Source organism: Uloborus diversus, chromosome 5 (assembly GCF_026930045.1).
Source record: "Uloborus diversus isolate 005 chromosome 5, Udiv.v.3.1, whole genome shotgun sequence".
Classification (NCBI taxonomy): Eukaryota; Metazoa; Arthropoda; class Arachnida; order Araneae; family Uloboridae; genus Uloborus; species Uloborus diversus.
In genome coordinates, this window is record NC_072735.1 from 147508516 (window position 1) to 147522894 (window position 14379).

Genomic DNA, 14379 nt, shown 5'->3' on the forward strand with positions numbered 1-14379 from the left:
AAACTTTTTAACATTCATTGTCATGATTTTGATATTTTTAACTTAAAATTGTAAAATGACAAGTCTTTATGTTTTAATATTTTAAATGTATAGTTTGTTTTAATTGCTTTTTTTATATTGTTGCCACTGTAACTGGATTCTTTCTGTAGTGTCAATGCTTTTAATAAATAAATAAATAAATATTCGAAACTCTGCTTAATTTAGAGTCTGACATACATCTGCAAACGCTGACATCCATAAAAACTAATAGATACGTCCATTTCCGCCTGTAAATCAGATGTTCGCCTTTCCATATAATCCATGGTCGGACAGTAATAATAATACTTATTTTTCTTTTAATATAATCCTTTAAGTATGCATTTTCATTACTGATTGGTATATCTAATAAAATAAACTGTCACACTTGTTAAAGTCGTCACCATCATCATGTGGAATGGTTTCGAAATTACATTTAACATAGAATTTAGTTCTAATAAGACAATTTTAACACTAAGTCCTATTGTTTGTTAATTAGAAATGTCTAATGCAGAAAAGTATTAATTAATTTCTCAGACATTTCTATCTCAGAAATGTAAAGTATCTTGACTTACCTGTTCGAGCACAATACAAATTTCAAAAATGGATGCATTAAAATAGCTTTCGAAGGTTTATCAGTAAAAAAGTATTTTAAGTATTAACAGTAACAGACAGTCGTAAGTTTGGATTAAAAAAAAAAAAAAAAAGGGCGGGTAAAACGGATGTTGCTGCGACTCACGTATACGGTGAGCCCTCTTTTGTGTTATCAGAGTGAATTTTATGGGTCAGTTGGTATTTACATGGCAGTGGTGGAAGGTTATGAACAGTAACCACAAGTAAAGTAAGACAAAACAACGTAAGTAGAAGCACAAATTTGTAAATTACTGCAGACACGTATTTCGGCGTTACAGGGAACGCCTTTTTCAGTGCAAAAAATAATGAGCTTATGGATGAAAAGACAACCACAAAGTCTGCCGGTGTTTCATGTTCATTTGAATTTAATAAGATTTTAGATCTAAAAATAAAGAACTTGAGCACATTTTGTAGAGAAAATGGGAATTATGTCCACTACTCATCTTTCCTCATCCTATCAGTTGCTGGGTATCATCAGAATTGTCGGTGTCTGTTACTGGGGGTCGGACCTTTTTTCGAAATTGAGCAAATAAAAATAGAATTAACTAGTTCAGAGGATCCAGAAGCAGCCAAACGTTAGATAAGATGTAGTTGCATTAAAAGAAAATAGTTTTAAAAGTCTAGATACATTAAACGGCTCAGAAAATGGAGTTAACCTGAGAGCGATGTCTTAAGCATGTCTGTTACTGGTGCCGTTACCCTAATAATTTAATTTTCAAAATCCTTTTTTTTTTCTTATTTTACAAAATATGTGGTGTAACAAATGATAAATCTTTTAAACTTCCACAGTTAAAAATGTAATTTTTTTTCTCAAAACTTCTTAATCTGCTTAAAATCGCAGCTGCGTTACACTCCTTCCCATAACTTTACATGGAAAACGCCAAAAAAGGGAGGGGGGGGGGGCTATTGTTTTTATAAACTGAAATCATACACAATTGTTCATTTTCAGTTAAATAAAAACCGAAGGCACTAAAATTCTAATCACTGAAAACTATTTCGGACCTGATAACGACATTTTGCTAAAACATGCTAAGTATATGATACGTTTCCCTGGTTAATGTTCAGTCGGTGTACTTAATGCAATATTAATGATGAGCCGTGCAGTGATGTTCGCACATTTTACTAGAGCGATGTAGAATTTCTGTTGTTACGTTTGTGTAGTTAGAACTTGTAGAATTAGGTAAATGAAGGTTTTTTTCCTTGGCTGATTTAATGTTTACTGATGTTACTTAATGTGAAGTCATTCCGGTTAACTTTAAGCCAAGTTTTCTCTATTTTAACCCGTAGCAGGGGAGGTGAAAAAATAGGACGTAACAGGGGACGTGAGGTCTCAGAGACAGCTCCATTTGCAAATTTTTTAAAAATCGTGTAATTATGATAAATTCCTCTAATTTCCCACAGATATTTTTTGAATTTTTATTAGCAAGGGGATAAAATATTTTTGTATTTTTAATCGAAATATACCTTTTTTGAGGAAATTTTGCTAGAGTCTTAAGAGTTTTCGAGAAAATCACATGCTGTAGTAAATAACTATCTACTCGTAAAGAAAACGAATGTATTATTTATTAATGATTTCATTTTAGTTCTTAAATATATACAGAACATTTTAGTTCCACAAAATTGGTTTTATCACGTTACGGGAAATTTTTGACAGCCCTTTAACTGTTAATACTTCGCGTCGTATTTCGAGAAATAATTCAGCCTTCAACAACCCTACAACATCATTGCGTAAAGTTTGTAAACATTTCAAACTACTCTCAACCACAACTTGAATATGTTGCATATGTTCCACATAACGCGGATAAGATTAAATGAACCTATATCCGCGGTTTCTAACGTTTAGAGCCATGTCTACTACTGCCGGAAATTGTAACACTGAAGGGCAGTTTGCGCTCTCACAGACCACTTCTGAGAATGCAATGAAATTTAAACCAGATGCACTTGCCTAAAGATACTGATAAGCAAGGGGTGTTCAAGGTCACAAAGCAAAAAGCTATTGGGGAAAACTGGACGGGTGATCCGATGAACTTTTGGACGCCCTGTGAGACTGTACCTCCCTTGTAAAGGTTTAAACTACCCCACTCATATTCTAATAGTTCTATTGTATTTACTGGTATAAAACGGTAGAAAAAAATCGTAATTTATTGTACAGTTATTCAAAATTAATAAAAGATAATTATTAAATTCATTTAAAATGAATTATTTGCCTAGTTCAAAGTCCTAGAATGACGTAAAAGTTTGGTTTATCTCCAGTTTCGCCAACATTTCAGATTTGTTACCCCTTTAATGTATCAAAAGGTTTGATAGAAACTAAAAAAAAAGAGGGGGGGGGGCGGGATTTCGTGTCGGCGAAACTGGGGAGACACCAGAAGTTGTATTTTTACGCTTGTACTTGTAGAATTGGGTTCATGCAAATTTCTTACTAGCCTAAGTTGATGCTTACTGGTAGTCATTCCGGTCAATTTTGTGTCATATTTTCTCTGTTTTAAACTGTCCCGCGCATATTCTAACAGTTCTATGATATTTACTGGTATAAAATGGATGAAAAAGACATAGTTGTCTGAAATTAAGAAACTGCAATGAGTTCTTTGCCTAGTTTCAAGTCATTCTTTCACGTACAGTCACTTAGAGCCACCAGAAAACGGAAGCAAAATATATTGGGTAAAATATTTTTTTTCCTTGCTTGAGTTAATGTTTACTGGTCAAATCTTTCCGGTTACCTTTGAATCACATTTTCTCTATTTAAAACTGTCTCACTCATATTTCAATAGTTCTATTGTATTTGTTGGTAAAAACGAAAAATAAAAAAAAACTTTTTTCATACCTTTGGCAGCTGAATGCAGCGGTAGGCCTTCTAGTTATTGTTTTTTAAAGTCAATTATGTTTTTCGCAATCACGAGCGTGTGTATGGAGGTATGTGTGTTTGTGTGTGTAGGCATGTGTGTTTGTGTCTGTGTGCAGACATGAGTGTGTGGGTAGTTGTGTGTAGGTGTGTGTATTTGTAGGCGTCTGTATGTATGTGTTTGAATGTGTGTATGTGTTTGTATGTGTGTTTGTGTGTACGTGCGTGTATGTATGTATGTATGCGTGTAAGTGTAGGATATTGACGCAACCTGGAGACTGTTTTCGTTAGAGGAGCAGCATCGTGAGGCCGCCGCGCCGGTCGACGGTGATGGTGCGGAGGGTGGCGGTGGGAAAATAAAATGATAGCTCGCCAAAAAAAGTCAAATGAAAGCAATAAGCAATCCTGATTGCTCAAAAAAAAATCTGTACTATTGTTTGCTATACAAGATTAAAACGCGATTCTTTTTGAATCCACTTAAAATGAATTATTTGCCTAGTCTAAGTCGTTCTTTAACTTAAGGTCACTTAGAACCTCGTTAGAAATGGCAAAATATATTTTAGTTTATTAATTAATATACTCAAACGTGTTTTCATGTGGTCTTTTTTGTGCTATTTTTTGGGGAGGTGTATAAAAATTTCAATCAAATTGGGACTCAATTGGCGAAATTATCTATAAAACGAGTGCGAGGAAATATCTTTGTGAGACAAAAGAGATTTTTGACCAAATTACCATAAGAAAGTTCCCGTGTTGTTAGACTACGAAGGATAATGGTTACTCATTTGGAAAAAAATTGCATGAGTAAAATAAGAAGATATGGGAATAAAATTAAAAAAAAAAAACTTTTTCATAAATCAGATTATGAAAGGTTTATGCAAATATTACACGTATCCTATCATAAAGAAAAATTAATAAACCTTACTTTAGTCTACTACGATCAGTTTGGCGAAAAAAGTATATAAAAATTTAAACTAACACGTGTAGTTCTCCCTCGTTAGCGATATTTTGAGTAGTTTTTTTCGCAAAAAGTAACAGAAAAATTTCAAAGTTGTACCGAAAACGAAACAAATGGTATCGATATAATTTCATGGACGATTAGTTTGCAATACGTGATTATTCATTCGTCTGCTCGAATTGCTAACATCTCTGTACAGCTCTTTTGATGAACAATTATGAGAGAGGGTTTCTTTACAGTTAATTTTCAGTTTTTTATTAGTAAAAATAAGTTAGCATTTTCTAAAATCACTTACCATCATCCTTAGATCCTTCAAATCCAACGTCGAAATTGGCAAATATCTCCGAACACAGTCTTGCGACAGTAGTGCCACCAGCCGTCGACGGCCAGCAGTAGAAGGAATCCCAAGTTGGTCTGCAGTAAGGTTCTAGAAAAGAAAAAAGAAGTTGTTTTTGTCATTTATTAAAAAGAAAAATAATCAAGTTGAACTGTTCTAGACGTATCGGAAGTACTTTCCAAGCAAAAATTACTTGCTGAAAAAGTGATAAACCATAAAAAACAATTTCATAATGGTGTAATTTCATTACACATAAATACTCTAATCCTCCTCTAACAGCATTAACAAACGGTCATATTTTTTAACCGACTTCAAAAAGGAGACGGTTATCAGTTCATAACATATGTATGTTTTTTTTTTGTTTGTTTGTTTGTCCACTCACAGCGTCTCATCTAGTGAACCGATTTTGATTATTCTTTTTTAATGGATAGGTTATGGGCAAAAAACAGCAAATTTCATGCCATTTCCCTATTAAATGATTAAATATAAAACCCATTGTTAAAAAAAATTATTGTCATACAACAGTAATATTAATAGAAATTGTAATGTGATTTTTGAATGAAGGCTTCTCTGAAGCAAGCATCAAGTTTCTTTACTGTCTCAAGCTCTTGGCTGCTCTTTAGTGGGGGTAAATCTAACCTGGAAGCGAGGTAATGCAGTGATTAGGATCTGCCTAGCCATCACAATGCTACTTGGTTAGGTTAGCACTAGCTATAGTAGTATATTTTTATCATTATCATCTATGCCAGTAATAAATAATTGGGGCTAAGTAAGAAGATATAGGACTGCATTACAAGCAACTTGTATGTTGTGAAATGTAAATTAGTTTGGGAAAACGTTAATATTTAAATGGTTATACTTAAATTAGCACACAAATGAATCCCAGAGAGGAATCGAGATAAGTTTTAGTGACAGTCGCTTAAAGTTTACTGCGTGTTTATAGTTTTTTTTTTTTTTATTCAGTATGGAACATTTTTATGAAAAAAATAAGGTGAAGTTTCGTGATAGTAACTTCTTACTATTTCTGAAATACATTTACACTAAAAAAATTAAAATAAAATAATTCTGGAAAAAAAAGAACCGACTTCAAAATTGCTCTAAAAAGGGAAAAATAATTTTATTCTTTGAACACCATCGATAATATTTTTAAACATAATTTTTGAAGTTGGCGAAAAAACGATAGATAAAATCATTCACAGCCATAAATCAACTACAACTATAAATTTAACCAGGCCAGTTTCTTCAATACCACATACACTATACGTTGATAACAGCATATTTGAGTAAAGATACAAATGTTTCGTTCCTAAGTTCGGATGATTCTCTGAAAAAAAATATGAACGAAGCATGGTTACTCTTGATTTTCCATTTTTTTTTTGCTCTGAGTTCAAAAAATATATTTAAAAGTGTTATCGATGGTGTTCATAGAATAAAATTATTTTTCACTTTTTAGAGCAATTTTGAAATCGGTTCTATTTTTTTTTCAAGATTATTTTATATAGATGACAACTTGATTATTACTGTAATAGTTTCTTTTGCAGATGGGAATGTGTCCCTCCAGTATAACCGATAACAATAAGGCCTAAGAGCGTAAAACTAGCAAAGCTAATGTGAACCAGAACTGCAAGCCATGTAAACGAGAAGATAAAAAAGAAAAGGAAAGGAAGAAAACTAAAAAGGATGTACGTGCATTCTGTAATTATTATTCTAAAAGACAAAACATTAAAAATAACTTTGGTATGTGTTAAACACTGTAAGGGAAGGATGATCCCTCATCAACTCCATTCGACTAAAAACAACAAAATTACTTGATAAATCAGTAAAAAGTCAATTCAACATAAAAATAGCATGTGATGGTAGATTATGCTTTTGCAAAGTTTAGTGTTCAGCCCAATAACAATGAAAACAAAGCGCGCGTGCTTAGAATTGAATGATTGCACATCAATAAACTAGAGTAGATTTTAAGGAGGTTTCTCAAGATATAATATAACTAGAGGTTAGATTTACGCATTACAATGAGTGAATAATAATCTGCAGTTCTTTAATCTACTTAACTATACTGCTCTAAATTAGATCTAGCCTGCTGTGCAGACGTCAATGAGTGATATGTGAGTAGTAATAGTATGTCTAACTTTAGGCTGCGATTGATCTAGCTTATGGAACGCTTCACAGTGAGAGATACGCAGGTAGTAAGATATAATTTAACTAATGGCTGGATCTAGACTTGAGAACTAGTACAAATCAGTGTCACGCAATAAGATGTGTTTTAGCTATTGGTAGGTCTAGACTGCGGTACATACCAATGAGTCACCGCAAAGAAGGTTGAAATAGCAAAATAGGTTATCTAACCAAAGACAGGATCTAGTCCAACATTTCAAAATTAAGAAGCAAACCAGAAGCTCAACAACATCTGGGTTAGCACCCCTAGAGGCACTCATTCAAGTGGAAGACTTTATGACCACGACATATTTACCGTGTCTTGGTCATCATCAGTGAACACGGAGGATCTTCGAGCGGCTGGCGTCAAACCCGGAATTCTCCAGTTACGAGCCCGGTGCCTTACCGATCAGGCCACCTCGGCCTAGTTACAACACTTTATCACTTTTACCGAAACCAAAATTATTTTTGATACGTAACAAAATAAATTAAGAAGGGAAGTAATTTCATTAAAGGACTAGTGTAATTATATACCTTGATTTTTAGAACAATTTATTGTTTGAATGGAATCAAATGCATGTTTAAGAACATAGTTAAAATATTGCTAGATAGGTGGCTCTTTAAATTGCAAAAAAAAAAAAAAAAAAAAAAGCATTTAACTTTGCCCCATATTCCTCTACTTTAAAAAAAGATTAAAATATGCAGTAGACGTTGGGAAATATACTCTTAAATGTTTCTTGAGTATTCCCAAGTTACTAGATTATTCTCGGTAAACTGAGTCAAGAAAGCTAACTAATAAAAATAACAATATAGTTCTTGTTGAAAAAGGCGACTTTTATGATTAGATATTCTAGTATTCAAGATATTCAAATCCTCTCCGCTTCAAATACAAAGCATTCACTTATATCTGAATGCTATCACACAAGTTTAGATACTTTTTAAGTGTATCTCTACTATTCTTCTCTGATAACAGAACGTCTTTTAAGGACACTTACTGAATATGTTTTTATTGCGCACATTTCGCGCAAGTTATAAATTTTGTTTTATCACAGTATTTGATATTATTTTATGAGATGAGGGATGGGCATTGAGACTTGATGGTATAACACTCCTATATTCTCAAAAGTAGGGGAAACTATTTCTTCAAGCTGTTCTAGAAATAAATTTTATGCTCTTGATTTGGCACGAAATTTCTTTAGCTTCGTATTATTTGCTCCCATAATATTTGTAAGTAAGAATAAATCTGTACTTATTCTTCCATGGCAAACATGAATGGCTATTTATTATTTTGTGTTCAGAATAAATATTAATGCTTTCTACTGAAATACATAAATAGGGATATGCTATGGAATTCTAAATCCAGTAAGATGCATAATGTACAGTAGTTTGCCAAATTATTAGGGATAGAGTTATTACTTTGGTTTTTGTAACTATTTTTATTTGTTTAAGCGTTGGAATTTAAAACAACGTATTTTTAAATTGCAACAATTTTCTATTTTCCAAAAAAAAAAAAAAAAAAAGCTAGAAGTGCCTTAAAATAATGACGATATTTGATTGCTGTTTTGGTAATTTAATTTAAATGTACCCATAATTTGAAAAAACCCCATTTGTACATTTATAGCGAAAAGAATGCTAATTTCCATAGTGCAGCGATATTCAACCACTTTCTTATAGCACTGGGGTGTAGAGCATCTTGCACTTGAAGCACGCTGAAGAAAAGGTGAGGTTCCAACTGGCCCAAACTGTCAAACACATCAAGATAAGCTTGTCACGTGGCGAACACCTCCCTCCTAATAAAGAGATCTGAAAGTCTGAGCCACTCCATCGCCATCTTTGCCCACTGCCTAAAATAAACTGTTTTGGCGATCCCTAAATATCGATAAATGCCAATACATAGTGGAAGGATTGCTCGCCATGGAGGTAGGAATACATGCCGGAACATGTCTTGTTATCTACTCCTATTGTCGAGGAGTGAGTGGAGGCCATGTTGGGTGGTGAGAAAGGGGGAAAAGACTCTTATACTATGGCGAAAATTTCACGTGTTTTACTTTTCTCGCACAAATTGACAATGAAAGTATTTATTGCCTACATAGGAAATAAAAAAAAAAAAAAATGCACAACTGAATTATATTTTAAGCTTTAAATTTCCAAATAATAAACTAATTGCATAATTAATGTCTTAAGTGAATTAAAATTATTTTTGTGACAAATGATTGATCAACTGATTATAAATGCTTTTTTTTTCAATAAAACACAATGATTTTCCCATAGAGAAGAATACACAATTATTGAAATTATCAAAACTTTGCAGTCTATGTCCAGACTATAAAATTAGATTACAGCCCAATGAAAAAAAGCAGCTAGAAACCAACAAGGATAAATAAAGGAAAAACATAAATGAAAAACTTATTTTGACCAGAATGAGGATAAAAATAAAATAAAACTAACAAACTTTAGATTAGTTTTTAAAAAAGCAATCCCATGTAAATAAATGTCAAATAGCATAAAATTCTAAACAACGTCTTGAAAACATATCCACCCAGTTCTTTGAATTTTGATTATTCATTCTTTCTTTCTTTATTATTATTATTATTATTTTAGAGATACACGGAATACTTGGTATTCGGTATACTGTATATCGGCAGACAAACCGATTATTTGTTTTGGCAGAGTAGGGGAATGTGGGGCAAAGTGAAATGGTTAATTTGACTGAGTTTTTTCAAAATGAACAAATTGGAAATTTGTTTTGAAAATTACAGTACATGAAAGAACATTGTAAGGGTAGAAAACCTAAATTTTCTATTTTTCTCTTCAATTATAGACTAGGACTTACAGAGTTCTGGTCATTTAGGGTCCCTGAAAAATCGCAATCCCCAGGTACGGTTTATAATAGTTGGAGCAAACCTAACCTGGCATCGTCGTAGTGCAGTCATTAAGATCTGCGTAGCTTTTACAATTCTGCCGGGTTAGGTATACTCCAACTATTGTTAGCTTATTTGGTAATCAGACCCTGCGTTTTCCTATTATAAAACTAAATTATGGGATTGCTGCAGGAATTTTTTTTTTTCGTTTACATACTAAGGAACACAAACTGGCTATCTTTCAGTCTGCAGAAAGTTAAATTGGCTATCACGTTTTAAGATAGTTTAAATACTAAGTTGTAACTAAACGTAGGAATTGGTTTAGTTTTAGCTCCTGCAAAAATCTAAAGCAAGTTTAGACCTAGCATGCAAGTGAATTCAAGCTTTCGCTTACAATGGAAACTAAAATTAGTTATTACCCATTTGAGAAATTAAATTTGCTTAGGAAGAGGAGGACGTATAGGAATTATTGTGATATGTTGCCAAATCGGAGTCGTCTGACGTGAGTTTTGCAGTTTTTCTGCCAGTTAAAAGAAAACTGTGGTTAAAGATATTTTCAGTAGCCCTTGAGAAAGACTGCTACCACTCAAGGTGTCTGAAAATATTAATATCAAAGATTTATTTTTGAAAACGAGAAAAGGGGGCCAAAAACAATATTTAAGACGACCAATTAGATTAGTAAAAATAATTTGAGATAAGTAATTCAGTTCGTATATTGGGCTCTGAAATTTTCTCTGAGTGAGCGGGCTAGTGAAAATTTCCTTACGTATGGACAAAATGTTCGAAGTGATAATTAATAACAACTTCGCAAAAGTTACCTGCCCCCCGCCCCTTTTTTTTTTGCTTCAGATTTAATAAAGAAATAATACTTAGATGCCAGTTTTCATTTCTGCACCCGAACATCGTTACTTATCTGATTAACTAAATGACGTCCTCTGACATTTAGCCCTAATTCACGAGGTTGTTTTACGCGAATCTTAATCACTTTTGATTTAATTTGGCAGAAACAGGCGAAGAAGTTCTTGTTATATTTCCATGTGAAACCGAAATTCGCAAAGATAATTCTTTTAGTTTTGAAATGAATAGAAGTAATTTATCCTTGTGAACGAGCCACAAAGACAAAGAGCAAATGTTTTAATTTTCAATGAATGTATTTTTAAAATTTCCCACCGTGTTTAAAATTTTATCGAAAACCTGTAAGAACAGATAGAATAACTTTATATTATTACAATGAAATTAACTATAGATTAATTATTTTTCATAATGTGCGAAAAATGTTTTATATTTTAAGTTGTAATTGGTTAAATATTAATAATTTAAAGTGGTAATTATATGTTTTGCATGACTTAAGGAATGAGGCACAGCTGGGAAACGTCTTTGTTGTCAAGGTCAAATTTATGTGCTGACAAATGTATCATGACATTTCCTTTGAATTTTAATTTAATGAAGGGAGTAGAGACGGTTAAAAACTATCTTAAAAAACAAAACAAAAACGGATCAACATTATAAATTTTCAAAGATACGAATCAATGAAATGTTTGAAACCTTTTCATTGTGAATGCATAGCATGAAGTATACAAGTCCAAAAGAGCGATTTTTCGTATGAGAGTTTTTTAAGTGATGTTTAGAGAAAATGTTTGCACATGAATTCATGTTTTTTCAAAGAGCGATGTTTGTTCTTTGAATAAGATGAATTTTGGACTCGCAAATACGTTTGAAGTTCGTTATTTCTTGTGAATAATTCTAGAAAGACTGCTCTTTGATGAATTTATTAAAAAAAAGCTAACACCAGTAAATAAAACGAAAACAAATCACATTAGACTGGAATTCTAAATTATTTCTGGAATCAGTGTAGCATCAAGAAGGAGCTTCTTATCAACTTGTAGAACAGTCAAGAACTCTATTCTAAATAAACTTTCATTTTGATTCGTTTTCAGTGGTCACGTGATACCATCTATCGCCTTCGGCGTTGTCGGAAAATCTTTCACACAGCCGGTAATTATCAGATAAATCTAATTTCCAACATTCTTTGCTACTTTTACTGGAGAAAAGCAAAACCCCATTTTGCAGTACGACAATTGTCAAATAACATGCGCAGTAAGTACTATACCACACGTGAAGTCATTTTACGATTCACCTTTTGGTATATGAGATATCCTACCGCCAAACTCGCCAGATGTTTAATAGTAATAAGAATTTTTAGTCTAACTGTCGAACAAATATTATGAACGCAATTTGGTGTCTTTAAAAATGGGAAAGAGAGTCGGATTTTTTTTCAGGGTAAATTCAAAGTTTTTGGGAAATGTAAATTCGTACTGTAAATTAGGAAATGCACAACTCAGAAATAGTGATATAGTAAAAAACAATAATGGGGTCGTTTCTAAAATTTTAAAAGTATTTTTTTCTGAAAGAGCATGCTTAAAAACATATGGTCTGACCATTTTTTAAATAATTTGTTTAAGTTTAATACTTTTAAAAAATTACTTAAATCGGTGCGCTTTCATTCTTTATGCTTCTGCCGATGATATCACAAATGATGAAATGCCATTCAGTATTGCCATTCACAGAACAAAATATTTAATTCACATCTTTACTCACGTGTATTGGCAACGACATGGTTGACAGCAAACGTAAAGCGCAATTTTAATTCGCTTCTTGATTATCATAACGTGGAAACGAGATAGAAAGATGCGCCAAAGAGCATCATTTGTGACGTCATCAAGACCACGCCTTGTTTGAAAAATCGGACATTTTAAAAGATTAATTAAAAAATAATTGTTGGGAAAATGAAAGTATTTTCTGGGTCCATGTTTTTTTTTTTTTTGCTTATTCTATCAATTTCAGTGACAAGAAGTACTATTTTTGACTGAAGGAAACAACCCCATTCACAAGAGACTGGTTACAGTTTTCAACATTTGTAACAGTAAGGTCAATTTTTTAACCCAAATGCTGCATTTTTAAAACATTAGTGTAATCATAAGGGAAATATTGCAGGACATAATTAAACGAGAAAGAACAAGGTGTGCTAAATTATTCTGACAGAGGTTCCACGTTATGAATTAAGACTTTTTTTTATTTAAAAAGCAATGTCCAGCACTTTTCTGTGACGCAATATGTGCATGCAAAGTGTCTTTTTTCTTTTTCTTTCATGGCAAAAGACATTAATTTTGGTTCGGAGGAAACTTGTAGCAAATAAGAAAAAGTTAAGTGAATGACTTCTTTTGTACGTGCCGATGACATTAACATGGACAATGACTGGGAAATGTTTTATTGGCTCTGGACCAGGTGCTGAGAGAAGATCTGGAAATTGCATTTGGAATTGTTCGGTTACGTAGTATGCATTTGTGACAAACATATTCTGTACTAAGGCATTCTTTTTGTCGTTTGAGGATTTTATTTGTTTCGCACATTTTTAGTGTCAGTCATAAAAAGAGTAAAACATCGATAAAACAATATTCAGGGAACCCAATGCAGTTATCGCTATAGATGACTATATCGTTATATTGAGAGGCCATAAGCAGGTTGATTCAAAAAGATGAGAAAATTTTCAAATTGCTATATTTTCTGCACTATACATTGTACTAGAGGTTTGAAAATTACTTGAGATGAAACATACACAGAAGTTTACATATGTTTAATAACACCCTCTTCCAGCTGCATGGATAACATCCAGAAGAGAGTAGGGTCAAGTGGGGTGGAATGGGTAGTTTATTAATCTTTCACATTACGGAAAAAAAAAAACATTCATGTTATTTACAATAGTTTGACTTTTTTTTGGTCCAAGAAAAAACTGAACGGAAAGAGTCAGTTTTGTAGGAGCCTTCTTGTTAATTATTGTGTAAAAATATAAACTAACTGATATCGTTGAAAATTTGTTTTCAAGATTTTGTTTGAACTTAGATAACATTCTATTGCTGTTATTTTCATTAAAGGAAGTCTCCTTTGTCAACTGAAAAAATCAGAAAAGAAAAATTCTATAGATTTTAAGAAATATGTTAAAAATTTTAAGTGGGGTGGAATGTGTATAATATTAGGCTTAATGACATGGGCTGTGGAATTGTTACTTTTTCTCATTAAAAGTTATGCTCTGACGTAAGTTGTTCATTTTATCAAAAGTTTTATATTCTGAAATCCTTATGTTATGAAGTTGCTTATGGTTGCACTAAATCTCGTTGGATGGAAGACACAATCTTTAAAGAATGGTTCAAAATTTTCGCAAGGCAGCTGAAAAGACATGCAAGCCTGCGGACCTGTGAAACTAAAGCATGCTATCGATAATAAAATTATCATTTGCCTACCGCCTAATATAAGTCATACCATGCGACCACTAGACAACGCCAGAACCGACTAAATAAATTGAAAACCAGTCTGATCAAACTCCCATTCCACTAAGCTTATGTCCAAGTACAATATCTACAGGAGATTGGGTGCTAGTTGAATACAGTGTCAAGAAATTTAAAAAGTATTTTATTGCTCAAGTTTTATAATCTTTATGTACTTGTGCTTATGTTGTAAAAATTCTTAAGAAGTCTTTGATGAGAAATGTTTTCACTTTCCCCAATAATGCGAAAATGGAGAT

The 14379-nt window shown here is 32.6% G+C and overlaps 1 protein-coding gene across 1 annotated transcript in view; it reads right to left on the reverse strand.

The window, feature by feature from the left end:
* Nucleotides 1-9855, reverse strand: part of LOC129223182 (corticotropin-releasing factor receptor 2-like) — a 144067-nt gene extending 134212 nt beyond the window's left edge. The window contains exons 1-2 of the mRNA XM_054857749.1: nt 9849-9855; nt 4741-4872 (exon numbers count right to left, since the gene is read on the reverse strand). Of these exons, the coding sequence (XP_054713724.1) occupies nt 4741-4872; nt 9849-9855 (139 nt within the window). The remainder of the gene's footprint in view (nt 1-4740; nt 4873-9848) is intronic.
* Between the last annotated feature and the right edge of the window lie 4524 nt (nt 9856-14379).